Source organism: Lithobates pipiens, unplaced genomic scaffold, assembly GCF_037356315.1.
Source record: "Lithobates pipiens isolate NorthernLeopardFrog02 unplaced genomic scaffold, aLitPip1_a1.2 Scaffold_3, whole genome shotgun sequence".
NCBI classification, from domain to species: Eukaryota; Metazoa; Chordata; class Amphibia; order Anura; family Ranidae; genus Lithobates; species Lithobates pipiens.
The window spans coordinates 85,798,077-85,818,986 of NW_027507790.1; the positions used below are offsets into that span (position 1 = coordinate 85,798,077).

At 43.7% G+C, this 20,910-nt stretch overlaps 1 protein-coding gene across 1 annotated transcript in view; it reads left to right on the forward strand.

The window, feature by feature from the left end:
- RAD9B (RAD9 checkpoint clamp component B) overlaps window positions 1–20,910 on the forward strand; it is a 62,794-nt gene that overhangs the window by 17,299 nt on the left and 24,585 nt on the right. The window contains exons 5-8 of the mRNA XM_077462002.1: window positions 290–389; window positions 4,821–4,927; window positions 7,057–7,163; window positions 12,830–12,894. Coding sequence (XP_077318128.1) covers window positions 290–389; window positions 4,821–4,927; window positions 7,057–7,163; window positions 12,830–12,894 — 379 coding nt within the window. The remainder of the gene's footprint in view (window positions 1–289; window positions 390–4,820; window positions 4,928–7,056; window positions 7,164–12,829; window positions 12,895–20,910) is intronic.

Below are 20,910 nucleotides of genomic sequence, written 5' to 3' on the forward strand. Positions count from 1 at the left end.
ACCCCCATTGCCCACATTCACCCAGCTGTCTGTGCCCCCCTGTTGGCATGTGCCTTGTACAGGAGGACTGGTGGTACCACCTTATACACAGCTCTGCATACAATGAAACAGGTTTAGGAGGAAGCCCATTTGATCCGTAAAGACTGCAAATGAGCCAGGCTAGATACCACCCAGCACAGCTAAATTTACCCGTAGCCCTGTTTTAGGACAAGAGTGCTACATGTATTATAATAATATATAAATAAGCATTGCAGTTGTGGAATTATTCTGTGTCTAACATATTTTCAAGGTCTTACTAAAACTCATAACTTGGCCTATGAAGAGTGCGAGTCACAACAAGTTGTGTTTTCCAAAACATCATGTCCTAATGTACTGAAAATTCAATCCAGGTATATTTTTGCTTATTAATTATGAATACATTCTGTTTATAAATTAATTGGATTTTTTCTAAAGGTAACTATAGACCTGTTAAATGGTATAATATAGAATAACCTGGGCGCTGCTATGTGAATGAACCTATTACTGTGAATAATTACCTAGGAGCAGCTGCTACCATTCTAAAAGTGACCTTATATAAGAATATATAAAGCAAATAATGTTATTCAGTAATCAACCTGAAAATTGATTAAATGATACAAAGCAAATACAAAAATGTATATTGGGTGCAAATACTAAATAATTAACATGTGAATCCATAAAAGTGCATTTTATAAGTCCATGAATATGCAAAAAGCCCCTCTCACTGAAAAGTAAAATTCCAATACGCGCTTGAATATAAATTGTAGTCACCACAACCACCTTTAACTGAATGGGCCGCTCACCTCAGAATAAGATCCACCTGGGTCTGATCAAGCCTTGTTTTAAACATAGGAAGATCCTGTAATCAGGGATGTCAGTTCCAATATCACACACACTCTCTTTAGACAGAACAAGTTCTCCAATAATACTCAAAATATATAAGGAAAGATCATTGCGCAATATCATTTAAAACAATTTTTTGTATAAAAACATATGGATGGTGCACTCATACTTTACACATCTTGCAAAATAGCAAAATAGTAATCTAGTTTGTGAGCTCCTCGCCTCCTCACTGCAATCCCGATGCACGAGACACTGGAAATTATGTCACCAGCTCCACCCAACGCATTGCTTCACTTGTCACTTTGAAGGGATCCCTTTGAAGAAGTCACGTGACAAGTGACTCAACACGTCAAGTGGAACTGGTGATGTCATTTCTGGTGTCTCTGCATTAGGATTGCGGTGAAGAGCTTGCAATATGGATTACTATTTTGCTATTTTACAAGATGTGGAAAATGTGAGTGCACCATCCATATGTTTTTATACAATAAATAGTTTTAGATTATATTGTGCAATGATCTTTCCTTATATATTTTGAGTATTATTGGAGAAATCGTTTTGTCTAAAGAGAGCGTGTGTGATATTGGAGCTGGCGTTCCTGTTTACAGAGGAGCTTCCTATGTTTAAAACAAGGCTTGATTAGACCCAGGGGGATCTTATTCTGAGGTGAGCGGCCAATTCACTTAAAGGTGGTGGTGGTGACTACAATTTATATTCAAGCACATACTGGAATTTAACTTTTTCAGTGAGAGGGACTTTTTGCTTGCTTTTTTTGAACTATTTATTTTTGGATTTTTTCCGGAATTTTTTGCATATTCATGGACCTATAAAATGAACTTTTATGGATTCACATGTTAATTATTTAGTATTTGCACTTAATATTAGTTTCTGTGTTTGCTTTGTATAATTTAATCAATTTGCAGGTTGATTACTGAATAAGCAAACCATTATTTGTTTTATATATAGACCTTTTAACCCACACCAAAATTCTTCTTCCCCCCACCAAATTTCACATTGCTTCAGCAAGAATCAGAATAGCAATTTTGTCAACCATGTTATTTAGTACTGGTATAAAGCAGGGTATACACAGATCCCTGCATCCATACAGGTGATGCCACGCTATTGTATTCTGACAATGGGGGCTCCCCCCATCAGAATACAAAGTTCAGCGCTGCAGCCATTGGCTGGAAGCACTGATCAAATTCTGTTTTTCCAGCAGGACTGCTCGACAGAAGCCAGTCGGCTTCTGTTGAACAGACAGCAGTACACACAGAGCGAAATTTGGCCAGTTCCTGCTGAATCAGACAATTTTCAGTCCATGTATGCCAGTCAGATTAGATTAGATTGAATTTAGCAATAAGTTACCATTGTACTTTCTGCTGTAAACAATGGTGAAATTATAAGTGTTGCAGAGGAACTACAAATCATTGCATTGTACTACCTTATAAGCTTGTAAACAATGTTTTAATATTTTTTATTCAGGTACTTGCATTGTTCAAAATGATATGGCATCATGAAAATATTGTATTAGTCCCAACCTGCAGCCCATTGGTACTTGTTGTGTGGTCCCTGAACCCCAGTGGTCCTTAGTAGCCCTAAGAGGAAGCATTGAACTTTAAAGGGGCAATACTGGCTGTGATATTTAGCTATCTCATATAATGTGCCCCATGTCACATTAGTTGCATGTCCAAAGACTGTAATTATCTGATGTTGTGTGTCTGCAGTCTCTGACAGTCTTCAATAGCATTACATAAAATGAATATTATGCAGTATGTGGCTTTTTGGTAGTGTCAGGTGCCACAATTAGGACCCCCCAGTCTTTGGCCCATAAAGGTCATAAAGACATGGATGAGCAAGTTTGGGGTGGAGGAACTTGACTGGCCTGCACAAAGTCCTGACCTCAACCCAACAGAACGCCTTTGGGATGAATTAGAGAGGAGACTGCGAGCCAGGCCTTCTAGTCCACATCAGTGTCTGACCTCACAAATGTGCTTCTGGAAGAATGGTCAAACGTTAGACACACTCCTAAACCTTGTGGACAGCCTTCCCAGAACAGTTGAAGCTGTTATAGCTTCAAAGGGTGAGCTAACTTAATATTGACCCCTATGGACTAAGACTGGGATGCCATTAAAGGTTATGTGCGTGTAAAGGCAGGTGTCCCAATACTTTTGTTACTACAGTAAAACCTTGGATTACAAGCATAATTAGTTACGGAAACATGCTTGTAATCCAAAGCACTTGTATATCAAAGTGAATTTCCCCATAAGAAATAATGGAAACTCAGATGATTCGTTCTGCAACCATTTATTCATAGGTTCTTTAGTTTATAGTCCATATAAAAAGATTATAGTAATGCGATAGGCTGTGTAATTGTAAAATGTCCATCCACAAACAACAGTTTCAACAATGGGATTAGAAGCAAAACCCAGCAGGAACTACAGAGTAGGCTTGTGCAATTTGTTTCGTAACAAATCGAAATTCGGCCAAATTTTGCATCTTTTGGACATTTGGATGCATCCGAATGTCCGAATAAAAAAATAACGAATTACAATGAATACGAAAGAAATTATAGCGGATATAGCGAATGAATTGGACATGATTCGGTAATTCTTTAAAGATCTAATGAAACAAAAGGTCAGCTCAAAGTAAATCTTATAGTCCAATCAGCTGATTAATTTTGTGCCGGAGGATGGATTACTGGCAAAGTGCATTCCTGAGAACTGAGTTAGAAGGGTGTTGTACTGTATTTGAGTCGAGGAGAAGAGACGTTGTCATTGTGTGTGTGTGTGTGTGTGTGTGTATATACATACATAAATATCGAATTTCAACGAATACGAACAAAATGATAGCGCATATAATGAATGAATTCGACATGATTCGAGATTCAGTATAACGAATATTGACACACTACGAATAATAACGAATTATCCGAAAACTTATTAACGTAACATAACAAATATAACAGAACGAAATTATGTATTTTACGAATGACAATGAACCGAACCTAAACGAAATTTTCCATTGTGCACAAGTCTACTACAAAGCATAAAAAAGAAGAGAGGCACCTCTAAGTGTAGCAATGTGTTGCTAAATGTTATAACTTCATTAAATGTAACCATATTGCTACACTTAGAGGCGCCTCTCTTCTCTTCTATACTCAGTTGTACATGATGCTACTCTTATATCAAGACATCGTTTGTATATCAAGTCAAAATTGTTTTAAATAATTTGCTTGTCTTGCCAAATGCTCTCAAACCAAGTTACTCTCAAACCAAGGTTTTACTGTATAGTGTAGGTCCAGTTTCAGGCAGGAGGAAAAGCCTGAACTTGCACAAATGTCATGGAAGCTCTGCAGTAGCACAGATTCCTGTTCACAGATTCCTTACTGACCAATAAGGACGTGGCCGTGTGCAAGGGCCCTAAGGCCGGCCATACACAAAGCAAACTTCTTTCCTGCAACCATGGGTTGTAGGAAAGAAATTAGCTTGATTCCTCCATCAGCACAGACACTGTTACTGCGGGAATCTCTCCTGCTCGTCTATTGTCTTCTCCCAGCAGGGGGAAGCCATCTCTGTTGGGAGAAGACAGTGATTATCACTAGCAGCTAAAGCAGCCAATAGTGATAATCGCAAGAGAATCCAGCAGGCTGGTTGTACCCAAGTTGATTGATCGATTTACTTGATACATTCAGCCTGTCTGTTAATGTTTAGAATCTCGGCCAGTTCAGCAACATGTATGGCCGGCCTTAATCTTCTATCCTTCAGTCAGAAGGTACGTATTGTGAAAAAGAAGAAACCAAATTAATTATATGCTGGTGTGAAGATGGGTCAGTGGGGCAGGGGGTTATGGGAAAGGGAGGGAGGTCTCAGGTAAGAAAAAAAAAATTCACAGAGAAAGGGAGCAGAAAAGAAGGTTGAAGAGGGGAAGAGAGAGGCCTTCAAATATTTAAAATTATTTTACAGGGTTTTATCTGATGTGATAATTCACTTTCCATCTTGCCAAGAGGAAATTACTCTGACTGCAACCCCAATGAAAATTACATTAAAGAGCTACAATGAGGAAGATATCGGTAAGAATAAATACCTTACTTTTCTAAACAATGCAGTAAGTACAGTCTCCCTGAACTTGGTCTTTTCAATATGGACTGAAATGTATGAAGAATATGGCTATGGTATAAACATGGGAATGTTGTTTCCTCATAACCATTTTGGGTTTGTAGAAACAGGTTTTTGGTGGTAGAGATGTTTGTTAATATTTAGTGTAACTCACTACAACTCACTCGGTCCTGAAAGAAAGAGTAATTTGACTTCTTTAGTTCACACTATTGCGAATTTCATGCAGTTTTTCCCCGCATCCAATTCACATGTCAGGAGACTGTGATTGGCTTCAATGGAGCCGGTTTGCACAGCTCTGGGACTGCTGCGAAGTAAATTTACAGGAGTCCTGTGCATCTTCTGGTCCGTTCCAGGTCCAAATTAAGTAAAAATTTGGACAAAAATCTTAAACAGTGAACAGGGACGCACCAGGCCCCTGCTTCGAGCCACTCCGCACGGCAGTGTGAACCCAACTTTAGAGTTAATTTACACTCACTTGCAGGGCAGCCATCAGAAATATTGGGGCCCCTTACACAGATTTAGGCCTGAGCCCCCCGGGGCCTGACCACTAACATTCCCCAGGGCCTGCCCACTCTCTGTCCCACCGAGTCCCCATCCACGCCCAGCATCATTCATCCCTCTTCCACAATGTATCCCCATCCATGCCCAGAATCATCCATCCCTCTCTACAATGTATTCCCAGCATCATCCATCCCTCTTCACAATGTATCCCCATCCACACCAAGAATCCTGGAGAGAGATGGATGATTCTGGGCATGGATGGGGATGCATTGTGGAGAGGGATGGATGGTGCTGGGCGTGGATGGGGATGGATTGTGAAGAGGGATGGATGGTGCTGGGCGTGGGTGGGGATACATTGTGGAGAGGGATGAATGGTGCTGGGTGTGGGTGGGGATACATTGTGGAGACTGGAGGGATGGATGGTGATGGGCGGGGATGGGGATGCATTGTGGAGACTGGAGGGATGGATGGGGCTGAGCGGGGATGAGGATGATGGACTTGCATTGTGGAAAATGGATGAGGATGACTCCGGGTGGGGATGAGTTACAGTAAAAAGGCACTCATCCCCACCCAGAGTCATCCTCATCCATTTTCCCCAATGCAAATCCATCATGCCCCTGATGCCAGCTTGTCAGCCTCTGCCCTCAGGTGTCCCATCCAAGGAGAAGGATATTAAATAAATTCTAAATCTAAAGGCAGCATATCCAAAATGTTTGTGACTTACCTTCCAGGCTGCTCTCTGGTATCTATCTGCATGCACCTGATAGGGCTGAGTGCATGCAGATAGATGCTGACAAGCTGACCACTCCCATGTCCCAGCCAATCACATTGTAAACCAACCTAGCAGCAGCAAGCAGACTCCGCCTCAGCAGGGAAGGAAGAGGAGCGAGTGCTGGCCGTGATCACCTGCTGGGGTGGTTACTAGTCAGGAAGGCGGCGGCCGGCAGAGGCTCAGGCTTGGTGTAATGCTTCTCTCCACTTCTCTATGGGAAGGAGGAGACGACTGCTAGTGAAAGTGAAAGGAGGCTCTATAGCGACCAGGCACTGCACAGGCTAGCGGCGGCACAGGTGATAGATTAATTTCATGTACTGCTGTAGGTGGAGCGGCCGCTGGACAGCTGGGCCCCTTGGGACACTCGGGCCCCTTACTTGAGTACTGCCTTTACCTCCCTGATGGCAGCCCTGGGTTCCAGAAGGAAAACAGGACTTTGCCAGAGTAGATGACCACTCCGCAGGAAGAGTGCTGTTATGGAGTTAGTCAGGAAAATCCCACTAATGGCCAGTGCAATGCCAGTCAAAACAGTACATTAAGGTGCTGCTGGCAGCTATAGCGAATTCTGCTGGGGAATGAGAGTGATGTTACCTCAGAACAGCGTAGAGCACCTTGCAAAGGTTTGCTGAGGACTGCAGTATGTGGCATGTACAGCTCATAAGGTGGTTTAATATTTTAATAAAAGTTATTTTCCTGACTTTAATTCTGCTTTAAATCTTCTCAGCCAAACTTGATATTTCATAGGAAAGACATGCTTTCACATTTCTTTGTAGATATGTGCCATCATAATTATCTTGTTATTTCCTCTAGGTATTTCAAAAGTAATGCATACTGAAGTGCATTTAAATCCTGAAGAATTTATTAACTTCCATATTGGAACTGATTCTGAAGTAACATTTTGCTTAAAGGAACTTAGGGTAAGTACAAGGGGTTGTTTGTTCAATAAATATAAACGGAATTTTATATTGTAGCAATAAATACAACCGCATACTATAAAGGCTTGATTTTGAAGGTGATGTATTGCCATAGCCATAGCAATAGCTGCCAGATCTCATGTGCATGTAAAAAAAAAAAAATACATTTGACACTTGTCTGACACAAGCAACATAACTAGTTCTTAGAAATGTTATTCACCAGCTGCTGGCTACAGAATATGGTGCATAAAACAAATATTTGGGCATATATATAACTGGACATTATATTTATTGTGGGTATATTTAGTTACTTAAAGCATTCGTCAATCCAAAAAAATAAATAGGCTTCCTGGTTCCTTATAGCAGATTAAACAGCACAGTGCTTGTGTTGTATAATCTGCCCCCCTCTAAACTGTAACAAAAAAAAAAAACCCTGAACCTTCCACTTCTTGTATCCCCCTCTCTAAACAGACCACTAAAATCATGGCTGCTGAGCCATGACCACCGTGGTAAAAGTGTGTCCCTCTGTCATACACTGCCCTGCTCTCCTCTCTCTCCCCCCTCACCCCCTCCTTCCTGCCTGTCAGCTATTGTCTGTGTGTCTCCATCTCTGCCCTCTGCCCTCCGCCCACCGCCCTATTAGCAAAATTAAAAATTTGTAAATGCACACTGCCAGCCCCTGTATGATAACCTGCCACAGCACACTGCATTCACTTTTCATAAAAACGAGCGTTGTAAATAACGATTTAGCATTATCTTCAGGCCAGTCACGTGACTCTCGGCTGGTTTCCAGGGTTACTGCAGGGGAGGCTGAACGGCCAGCTGATGTCGGAGGGAGATCACAACTCCTCCTGCAGTATCCAGGTATAGGAGCGGCCGCAAGTCATGTGGCCGGCCTGAAGACAGCTCAAAATAGGTATTTACAACACCCCAAGGTATATCCCAAGGCCATCTGCACGGGCATCTCTCCCTTCAGAAGACTTCCTGCATACCAGTCACCTGCTGGCAACCCGTGCCCCTTCATGCCCTGTACGCGCTGTTCCACCCTCAGGGGTACTGTGCACCCAGTTGCAAGGGAAGCTGCTCTCAGCCCCTGGTGAATACCTGACAGTACAAACCAGCCATGTCAGAGGCCGACAGAGCTGGCTCATCTTTGGAGGCCCTCTGCCAGCAGGTTGCAGCCCTCACCCAGGCAGTGCAGCAACTCCAAGACGGCTACTTCCAGATTGAGGGCCGCCTTCAGCACTTGGCAATCTCTCCCAGTCCACCGGATTCTTCACTGTCCACAGCCAGCAGCTCTTCTGCTTCGCAAGCCCAAGGCGGTGCCACACCTGCAGTAGTCATGACCCTTCCAGAACCCAGGGTCCCTACTCCTGAGCGTTTTTCGTGCAGCCGAAGAAGTTTAGGGCATTTAAGAATGCATGCCTCCTGTTCTTGGCTCTGCAGCCCAGGACCTTCCACTCTGAATCAGTAAAGGTGGCTTTCATCATTTCTCTGCTATCCGATGAGCCACAGCCCTGGGCCCATAACCTCCTAGAACAGAAGAGCCCCCTTCTTGATTCTGTAGAGACTTTTTTTGAAGCTATGTCACAACTGTATGACGATCCCCAGCGCACCGCTACGGCCGAAGCCATCCAGCATTCCTTAACCCAGGGAAAAAGACCAGTAGAGGGCTACATTGTGGAGTTTCGGAAATGGTCTGGGGACACTAACTGGAATGAGGCTGCCCTTAAGTATCAGTTCCGTCTGGGCCTGTCTGAGACCTTAAAAGACGAACTAGCCTGAGTAGACACCCCTACATCCTTGGAAGATCTGGTCCAGTTGGCTACCAAACTTGATCGATGTCTACGGGAGCATCGCTCCGAACACCTCCAGTCACCTAGACCCATGTGGATGCTACCCCGGGTACCCCCGGTACCCACACCTGTTTCAGCTCCCACCTCCTCTACTGATGGCGAACCCATGCAGCTGAGCTTGGTCCGGGCTCCACTCACCCCTGATGAGAGACTCCGTCGGCGTCAAGCCAACCTTTGTCTATATTGTGGTGATGCGGGCCATTTCCTACGCAGCTGCCCTGTGAGACCCAGTAAGTGCCGACCTCATGTTGGTGTGAATTCTCAGATTGCGGTTTCCACCCAGTCTCACCTTGTCCTCTGAGTTTCATTACAGGTGGCAGAAGAGGAGGTTCGGCTGAGAGCCATCATTGACTCTGGGGCCTGCAGTTGCTTTATGGACATAACCCTAGCTTGGAGCCTGCACATCCCTCTCTGCTCTAAAAAACAACACCTTCAGATTCATCTGGCTGATGGCTCCCTACCCTGCTCCGGTCCTGTGACCCAGGAAACAGAACCAATCTTGACATCCACAGACTCTGGTCACTGTGAATTTCTTCGCTTTGACATTATCCATTCTCCTATGTTTCCAATCATTCTCGGTTTCCCTTGGTTACAAGCCCACGACCCATAGATCAACTGGAACAAGAAAGAAGTACTCTTTTCATCTGCCTACTGTTCACAGCACTGTCACCTGCCGCCCTCCCACAAGTCCACCTCCTGCCTAACCATACAGACTAATCCTGATAATCTGCAACATGTCCCTTCAGCCTATTATAATTTTTTGGACATCTTTGACAAGAAGAAGGCTGATACTCTGCCGCCCCATTGGTCCTATGATTGCCTGACAGACCTCGTACCCGGTTCCGAAATTCCATTTGGTCAGATCTTTCCATTATCAGAGACTGAACTAGAAGTTCTACGCTCTTACATAGATGAAAACCTGGAATAGGGATTCATCCCACCATCCTCTTCTCCAGCTGGTGCAGGCATCTTTTTTGTTGAAAAAAAGGACGGTTCTCTCAGGCCTTGCGTGGACTACAGGGAACTTAATAAAATTACCATTAAGAACAGGTACCCACTTCCTCTAATCCCTGAACCTTTTCAATGCCTAAGAACTGCCAAGATATTTACTAAACTAGATCTTCGGGGAGCATATCACAAAAGGGGGGGGGAGGAGGTGGGACTTTATATGAAGCACGTGGTAACTTAGTCCGAATGGGGATGAGTGGAAGACGGCTTTCAGGTCTAGATTCGGGCATTTTGAATATCTTGTGATGCCCTTTGGGCTCTGCAATGCCCCGGCCACATTCCAGCACCTGGTCAACTATATATTCTGTGAGTATCTAGACAACTTCATGATAGTATATCTTGATGATATTCAGATTTTTTCCAATTCATTAGAACTGCACCGTACCCACGTCAGGAAGGTCCTCCTCATCCTCAGAGAACATGGGCTCTACCTAAAAGAGACACCATCCAGTTCCTCGGATTTATCATCGCCACAGGAGGAATCGGCACCTTCAGACAAAAGGTCTGTCCAGCGATTTTTTTGGCTTCACCAATTTTTATCGCAGGTATATCCAAGGGTTCTCCACGATTATTTCCCCCATCACCCAACTGACCCGCCAGCAGGTCAAATTCCAATGGTCTCCACAAACACAGAAAGCCTTTGATGAATTAAAGAGACTCTTTATATCATCTCCCATCCTCCTACATCCAGATCCAAGCCTTCTCTATGTGTTGGAGGTGGACACCTCTGAATCCGCATTAGGTGCTATTCTCTCCCAAAGAAGTGGACCAAAGGCTCTCCTTCATCCAGTCACCTTTGCTTCCCGGAAACTCAGTCCTCTGGAGAGGAATTACGATGTTGGAGATCGACAACTTCTCGCTATAAAGTTTGCACTAAAAGAATGGAGGTACTTGCTGGAGGGTGCATCTCAACCCATCATGATCTTTACAGACCACAGGAACCTGGAGTACCTCAGAGCTGCTAAACGCCTTCGACCCCGATAAGCACGCTGGGCCCTCTTTTTCTCCAGGTTCAATTTCCATATCACCTTTTGCCCGGTTCCAAGAATGGGAAAGCAGACGCACTCTCCCGAATGTTTCCAGAAGCCGAAGAACCACCTGAACCCGCAACTACTCTGTCTCCACACAACTTCCTCCAAATCATCCAGCCCGATCTAGAAACTGCCATCAAACAAGCCACTAACCATCTCTTCGAAACTACAGCATCCTCCTTGGAAAGGAAATACGGTTTGCTATGGGAACACAGCAAGATATTCATTCCTCCATCATGAAGACTCCAGATTTTGCAGACCTTTCATGATCACAAGATGGCGGGACATTTTGGGATCCAGAAGACTGCCAATTTAATCAGTCGTTTTTTCTGGTGGCCAGGTTGGAGAAGTGACTGCAAGAACTATGTCCAGTCCTGTATCACTTGCCAATGTAACAAGGGGGCAAATACCAAGTCCTGGGGACTTTTGAGGACCTTACCTGTTCCCGAACGCCCTTGGAGAGAGATCTCTATGGATTTTATTGTTGACTTACCACCTTCTGACAAGTTTACTACAATCCTAGTAGTAGTAGATCGTCTCTCAAAGATGGCACATTTTCTACCTATGTGTGGCACTCCTGCTTCGGCTACAGCAAGCATCTTTATCAAGGAAGTCGTGAGGCTACAAGGCGTCCCTTCAAACATTGTGTCTGATAGGGGAATCCAATTCACCTCCAAATTCTGGAAGGACCTCTGCAAAGCACTGGAAATCAGCACTTCACTATCCTCCGCATGTCATCCGCAAAGCAACGGACAAACAGAAAGAACGAACCAGACACTAGAGCAATAGCTTTGTTGTTTCTGCTCCTGCTCTCAAGACAATTGGTCCTCTCTCCTGCCCTGTGCGGAATTTGCTTACAATAACTCAGTACACTCCACCACCAACCAAACACCCTTTTGGGCCAATTACGGCTATCACCCTTCCTTCCTGCCAGATTCCGTCCCCAAAGTCTCCACTCCTGCAGTACAAGAACGGGTAAAATCAATCCAAAACTATTTCCTACAAATCCAAGAAGCTATGAGAAAGGCTCAGAGGGACTATGAGGAATATTATAATAGGGGGAGGAAGAACTGTCCAAGTTTCAAGATCGGGAAAAAGTTTGGTTATCCTCTATTAACCTGAAATTACCATACCCATAACGAAAACTCGGCCCCAAGTTCATCGGTCCCTTCAAGATCAAGAGGGTGGTAAACCCAGTGGCCTTTGAATTATCGCTACCTAGTTCATACAAGATCCACCCGGTGTTTCATGCATCCCTATTGAAACCAGTGATCCCAAGCTCCATTCCCGGAAGAGAAGTGGCACCACCTACACCGGTCGAAGGCGAAGAAGAATTCGAGGTGGAGGCCATAGTGGATTGTCGAAAGATGGGGAGACAGACTCAATACCTGGTAAAGTGGAAAGGGTATCCCCCGAAGACAATTCTTGGGAACGCTCCAGTAATATTCACGCTCCTCGCTTAATACGGGATTTCCACCATAGACACCCTGAGTTACCAGCCAGATTGGCTCCTGTGTCAGGTAAGTGACACATAATGGGCTACTATGCGATGCATAGTAGTCCATTATGCTTTACCTTTGCAGGGAATGAAAGAGGAAGTAAACTCATCAGGGTTTACTTCCTCTTTAATCTAGCCATGTTGCAGACTGGCAAATTCCAGTGTACCCTCAAGTGCTCTGTCACATTTTTCCACTGGATCTTACTAATAAAAGAAGCTGTATATTATATAAAAGCAAAAGCTGTGTACACACTAATTTATGTTGTTTTTTTCTAGGGATTCTTATCCTTTGCAGAGGCAACCAGTGCTCTGATTATGGTTCACTTTAACAATCCGGGAAAGTATGTGTATAAATATTTACGATCAATGTATGTTAAATAAAGTTCTTAAGAATCCCTCAAAAACATTTGAGTCCATTTACAGAGACATTTATGTTATTTTACCATCATAAAACCTCTCATTAAAATGCTTCATTCACAGACATAACTCAAATTGGCATGGAATTGGTATTTTTTCACATAGAGGTAAAATTGATTTAAACCTTAAAATGATATGTCATCAATTAATGGCATATCTGTACATAATGATCTTATTTTTCCTTTCCTTTATTTTGACCTGGTGATCCTTCCAGTTTTATCCTACACTGGCACTTCCTGACCTAGAGTGACTAAACTGCCTGAATGGCTCCCAGGAGCAATATTGTCACACTAGAAATGCTTGCTTCTCCTGGGTATAGACGCTTTAGTGTGACAGTATGTTCACTCTGCAGTCATAAAATGAGGTGTGCCTATAGAGTGATTTTTACTTTCTACAAGGTTCCCCTTCAGTGAATGACAGCAGTTTCCTCCTAAAATCTGTTGCTGTCACTTTTAATAGTAGTGGCGCAAAGCAACTTGTGCCAGATGCCTACCACAATGCCTGTGTACACATGGCTCATCTGAACAAAGTAGGTATGAGGCTGTTCTGAAAGGTGTTATATATAGTTGGGTTCAGTTTTAAGCAGAGAGCTCGCAGAGAGGTAATCCAAGTGTCAAGTGGGTTTAAGGACTTTCTGCCCATGTTTATTGGTCAGTATTTCAACAAAACAGGACCCAAAACAAAAGCCAACAGAAAATACTAATTATACCCTAGGTTAGAAACAGGGTGTGGCCAGTGCTTAACCTCCTACATCCTGCTACAAAATTTTACTGCCATCCATTTATCTCATGAACCACAAAATCATACAGTGCCTTGAAAAAGTATTCATACCCCATTGAATTGTTCCACATTTTGTCATGTTACAACCAAAAACATCAATGTATTTTTATTGGGATTGTATGTGATAGACCAACACAAAGTGGCACGTAATTGTGAAGTGGAAGGAAAATGATAAATGGTTTTCAAATTTCTTTACAAATAAATATCTGAAAAGTGTAGTGGGCATTTGTATTTAGCCCCCCTGAGTCAATACTTTGTAGAACCACCTTTCAGTACAATTGCAGCTGCAGTCTTTTCAGGGATGTCTCTACCAGCTTTGCACATCTAGAGGGTGACATTTTTGCCCATTCTTCTTTGCAAAATAGCTCAAGCTGTCAGATTGGATGGAGAGCGTCTGTGAACAGCAATTTTCAAGTCTTGCCTTAGATTCTTGGATTTAGGTCTGGACTTTGACTGGGCCATTCTAACACATGAATATGCTTTGTTCTAAACCATACCATTGTAGTTCTGGCTGTATGTTTAGGGTCGTTTGTCCTGCTGGAAGGTGAACCTCCGCCCCAGACTCAAGTCTTTTGCAGACGTTAACAGGTTTTCTTCTGATGCCCCATACACACTATCAGATTTTCTGCAGATTTGTTCCTTCAGGTTTACCAAAACCATGTAGTGCAAGGGCCTGCCTGATTGCATACAAATTGAAACTCCTAAGGTTTGACCTCATATTATATGGTTTTGGTAAATCTGAAGGAAAAACTCAGCAGAAATACTGATAGTGTGTATGGGGGCTTAAGATTGCTCTGTATTTAGCTCCATCCATCTTCCCATCAACTCTGACCAGCTTCCCTGTCCCTGCTAAAGAAAAGCATCCCCCAACATGATGCTGTCACCACCATGTTTCACGGTGGGCATGGTGTGTTCAGTGTGATGTGCAGTGTTAGTTTTCCACTACACATAGCATTTTGCTTTTAGACCAAAAATTTCAATTTGGTCTCATCTACCAGTGCACCTTCTTCCACCTGTTTGCTATGTCCCCCACATGGCTTCTTGCAAAATGCAAACGGGACTTCTTATGGTTTTCTTTCAACAACAGCTTTCTTGCCACTCTTCCATAAAGGCCAGATATATGGAGTGCACGACTAATAGTTGTCCTGTGGACAGATTCTCCCACCTTAGCTGTGGATCTTTGCAGCTCCTCCAGTTACCATGGGCCTCTTGGCTGCTTCTCTGATTAATGCTCTCTTTGCCCAGCGTGTCAGTTTAGGTGGATGGCCATGTCTTGGTAGGTTTGCAGTTGTGCTATACTCTTTAAATTTTCAGATGATGGATTGAACAGTGCTCCATGAGATGCTCAAGGTTTGTGATATTTTTTTCTAACCTAACCCTGCTATAAATTTCTCCACAACTTTATGTCTGACCTGTCTGGTGTGTTCCTTGGCCTCCATGATGCTGTTTGTTCACTAAGGTTCTCAGAGGGCTTCACAGAACATCTGCATTTATATTGATATTAAATTGGACTGTATGTGGCAAATACATTCCATCCACAACTGACAACGGGGGATGTTTGTTACATCCCCCCCCCCCCCATTTGACCGAACTGTGGGTTATTCTCATTTTTTTATTACATCCTGCTGCTCCACTTTTTTTATCCCCTTCCTGCCCAGGCCAATTTTCAGCTTTCAATGCTGTCGCACTTTGAATGACAATTGTGCTGTCATGCAACACTGTACCCATATGAAATCTTTGTCATTTTTTCACACAAATAGAGCCAAACATTTTGGAATAAATAAATGTTTTTCTTAGTTTCTGTTATTTTGCAAACAGGTAATTAAAAAAAATGAAGAAAAACAATGAATGGCGCACTGTGAAATCAGTGAACAAACATAACTGGTCACCAAATGCTGTGGGAAAGGGGAGGCGCTAGTGATGTTCAGTGAATCAAAAATAGCAAGCTAAAAGTCCATATATGATGAATCCCAACACCAAATTGTGATGCTCAAAACTGCATTCCTAGTTCTTCACAAGTGCTCAAGAGATGGGTGGCCACTCACCAGAGAATTATGACCCCTTTTTACAGGAGGGTCAAAAAGCGCTTCTGGAATACCAATTGATTTCAGTGACTGTACAGTTCCACTCCACTGGCTCCTCGACATGAACCTAGGATGGGAAAAATGACTCCACAAGAGACATAGAGGGAGGTCTCATAGTGTAGTATTTTTAATAGATAAAAGCAAATGACAATAACAAATGGCAATTACACTCACATGTTACAGTGCCAATCCGGGCACCAGGCGTAATCAGCATGTGCAAGTCGGCTAGTCCTAATGGGATAGCGTGAAATACGCTTCTCTCCTAAGGCCAAGCCTAGATAGGATGTGGGATCAGAACCTGGAATGGTGGCTCCTCTGCTCCGACATATGTTTCGCCGTATTAGCGTCTCCAGGGAGTAAGGTCACACCACTCCTAGCTTGTTTAAAAGTGAATGGGAAGGGTGCTGTTGGTGGGGCTCCTTCAAAATAGAGGAGAAGACCAAAATGTAATGCAAAATCTCCCTCTAGGGATTGCCGACTTACACACACTGTTCCCACCATACAGCATAAACCACTAATGGTGAATCACATGTAAAACCTCGAAAGACACATTAAAAAAATCGCAAATTGATAAAATATCATAGCTAAGTAACATAAAGAAAATAGTGACATGATAAAAAATATAATAAACACAGAACCATGAAAACTGGCACCATCTAGTGGCCAGGCATTATAAATGTGGAACCTAGAAGTGTGCAACATAGCCTATAATGAAAAAACACCACAAAGCAGTGCCATCTGGTGGCCAATATCTAAAAAGGCTTGAAACAAAATGTATACATGGCCAAAACTGATATAAATTGGAAAAATAAAATTATATATGAAAAAATATTCTATAAAAAATATATATTTTATAAAACAATATAAATTCATGTATACAAGCTAGGAAGAAAACCCAGAAAGAGTCACCCCCATATAAATAGATAAAAAAATGCTACACTCCACCCACCAAAAATGTGATGGATGGCCCATAGTAGAACAGTCCTCAATAGTCAGTCAAAAAACACTTCAGATCAATATCAATGTTCAACCCCCGAGGCTGTAAAGATTGAAGTTTAAATAGCCATTGAGTCTCCATTTGGGGCACCTTCTTTGCTATGTCTGTACCTCTCCAATGCTGGCGAACCCTATCAATACTCCAAAATCTGAGTAGGGAGGGATATTTATTGTGTACCAACCTAAAGTGTTTGGACACACTATGGTACTTAAACCCTTTTTTTATGTTTTCTATATGCTCCCCCACCCTTATAGCCATGGTCCTGGTGGTTCTGCCCACATATTGGAAATTACAGGGGCACATCAAGAGGTAGGTGACATATCTTGTGTCACAGGTGATGAACTGATGAATATTATATTCAGCCCCCTGTGACCACCGATGGAAAACTGGTGGCCTTCCTAGTTTTATCACTAGTGATTCTGCATGCTTTACATCTCCTGCACTTAAAGAATCCTGTGCAATCTAAAAAGGTAGGAGGTCTCTTGGGGGGCCGGATAACATTTTTGGCCAACATATTGCACAACCCTGGAGCCCTCCTATATATAAACATTTAGTTTACTAGGAATCATTTTTTTAAGGTAAGGTCCTTACACAATAATGGCCAAGGTGTCTTGATAATTCTCTCAACTTCCTTATATTGAAGATTAAAGCCAGATACAAAAGCAAAATCAAACTTATCTTGTACTGGATTTTTTACTTTAGGCCCCAAAAGGGTTAAACGTTCAATTAATCAGACATGTTCCCTCATAGCTTCCAATTGCCTTTTATTATATCACTTTTCCAAACTTTTACAAACCTGCCAATGAGCATATCAGTCTGAACCACAAAGTCTCCTTCACTCGCATAGTTTATCTTGATTTGGGGAAACTGGTCTTTCGGAATCGCCCGCACCCAGTTTGGGTGGTGGTAACTCTCAGTGGAAATGTAGCCATTCCGATCGGTCTCTTTGAAGTGGGTTTGTGTCTCTACACTGGAACCCAGTGTAAAGATTTCAAGATCCAGGAACTGTATACTTGATTGATGCCAAGTGCTAGTGAACTTGATATGATAATCATTACAATTTATGTATGATAAGAACCTTTCCATTTCCTCTTGCTGACCCTCCCACATGATGAAAATATCATCTATGTATCGTCTGTACATTTGTTCTTTTTTTCTCAAACTAAAGGTTTTATTAAACAGAAGCATCATTAGCAGACAGTTGAGCATATTCAGTACATTTCAGTACATTTAAAGTGGTTGTAAACCCTTACAAACCACTTTGACCTACAGGTAAGCCTAGATTAAGGCTTACCTGTAGGTCCAAGAAATATCTCCTAAACCTATACGGTTTAGGAGATATTTGCCCGAAGACAGGCACCGTTGTCTATGGCGCATGCGCCGTAGACAGCGGCGCGCAGGCGCACTGAGCGCGGCATTTCCAACAACGGAGCTGCCGCGCGTGTCGGCTCCCGTGCGCATGCGCGGGAGTGACGTCATCGCGGCTCCGCCGAATGACAGCGGCGGAGCTGCGAGACCCCACCGAAAAGATGGATAAGCCGGACTACAGGGGACAGCGGTGACATCGCTGGCTCCTGTGTCAGGTAAGTGACACATAATGGGCTACTATGCGATGCATAGTAGTCCATTATGCTTTGCCTTTGCAGGGAATGAAAGAGGAAGTAAACCCATCAGGGTTTACTTCCTCTTTAAGCTGCAGGGTACAGCATATAGACAAACAAAAGGGAAGAGGAGGTGTGTTCCTCCTTTTCATAGAATGCCGCCCTTTGAAAGAACCTTTTTCTCTCCTCCGCAGAGGATGTGGTTCGGTAGAGCACATCCTGCGCCGAGAGCCACGCCTCCCTATTGATCTCCGTTGGGTCCGCAATGAATGTATTCTCCAAGTTCTCTGCTAGCCGTTCCATTCCCTCCCTCTGAGCATTTGTCTTTCACTTAATAGCCTGGATTTCATTAATAAAGAGGCCCCTCAGAACAGCCTTGAAGACTTCCCAAGTCATGGCTACAGCCTCGTCTGCGGCGTGGATGCGCCAAGTCTAGAATATGAGATTCTATCTGCTCATGAGAAGGGAAGAGATTCAGCCAGAACGCATTCATTTTCCACGGAGCCTTGGCCACCATGGAAGAAGGGTGCACCTCCAAGTTTGTAATCAATGGGAAGTGATCCGATACACTTCTGGGAGCATAGGCCACCTCCGAGATGAATCGTTAAGCCGCATACGAACATAGACATAATTCTATCCTTGACAGTGAAGAATAACTCTTGGAGAAGCAGGAAAATTGTTTCACACCTGAGTTTTTTGCCCTCCATGGGTCCTTCCACCCCACCTCCTCTATAAATTTCCGGAGAGCTGTATGGTTCCTCCCCCTCCCACCCACCACTGGGGGATGTTTGTCTAAGAACTGATCCGTGTAACAATTGAAATCCCCGAAGGCATACAACGGCACCTCCGGGTACTTCACTTGTTATTCCACTAAAGCTCTTAATACCTGATTGTTATACGGAGGGGGGTACATACACAAAAGCGAGAATGCATTTAAGAGAAAACAACCTGCATAAAAGAAAAACATATCTCCCATCTTTATCAATCTCTGAGCCTAGCTCCTCGTAGTCTATGGAGCTATGTATCAGCATGCTCACACCCCTTGAATACGAGGTGTGAGTTGAATGATAGGCTCTGCCCACCCACCCACCGATAATTCAGACATGTCACAGAGTCAGCCGTAAGGCGAGTCTCCTGTAGGGCACAAATGGCTGGCAGACATTTCCTCATCAAGGATGACACCATGGTATGCTTCAGAGGGTCCTGCAATCCCCTAATGTTCCAAGATAGAACTGTCACTGTCATCATCGGGGAGAGTCAAGTGGATGTCTTACAGGGAGAAAACACTTCTTGCCCAGCATACCCCCAAATGGACAGGGGGGGGCGAACCCTTCTGTTGTACTTGTAAAGCAATGACAATTGCTCTGGCGGCACAGTGGTGTAGTGGTTAGCACTCTCACCTAGCAGTAAGAAGGGTTGCTGGTTCAAATCCCAACCACAACACTACCTGCCTGGAGTTTGCATGTTCTCCCTGTGCCTGCGTGGGTTTCCTCCGGGTACTCCGGTTTCCTCCCACACTCCAAAGACATGCAGGTAGGTTAATTGGCTTCTATACAAAATTGGCCCTAGTATATGAATGGGGACCTTGGATTGTGGGATCCTTGACAGGGATAGGGACAATTGTAGACACTCACTCAGGTTGAGCTGGATGGACTGGTGTCTTTATTCAACCTTACTAACTATGTAATTGTTGACCTAGCCTGGCAGTGAAAAAAGTTGTGACTCTACAGTCCTGGTGGTATAGTCTGTCTTCTCTGGAACAAATTTGTGTAAGGGAACAACATAGAACGCACAACGGTGTGGTAAACAAATGTAGATGTCTCTTCTGCTGCAGGCCAACCACCTGTTTGGGCCCGACACATAGGAGAGCACAATCTCCTTGCAATTCTGGACACTGCTGTGTCAGTGGAAACTTTAAAATTTCCTGGGACAATGGGTCTCGTAGGTCATCAGAAGGGCTGCTAACAGCGGCAACAAATTCACAGGTAATCCTTGATGGGTGCTTTGCCAGGAGCAAACTCAATTCCGATCTCGCATTGTATGAAAGAAATCATTGTATGTTTCTGGCAGTGCCCTCAGCCGAGGGGAAGATAAGGCAGAACGCCTAGCATGCGTTAGGTATGTCAGTCTTCATCCACCGCAGGTCTCTGAGCTTGACGGAGCGCGTTTTTGTTGGCATCCAAGCAATCTGAGGTCTCAGCTGGGTGCTCAAAAAAGTTGGCCTGGCCCCGCAAAGTGACTTTTTTGCGTCCCTGCCATGCCAGATTTCTCAGTCATCTTTTGGGCATAGTATCTCGTCTTTGGGGTGGTCTCTGGTACCATCTCTAGTGTATTTCAGCTGTTTACTCACCCCCTCCTTTCCTTTTTCCCCGCCACACCTTCTGTGTGGATGACGGAGCGGCGCCATTTTGGTGATCCAGCCAGGGACCATCTCTTCGCTGTCCACGGGTCATCATAACCTCTGGGAGAGCAGGGATG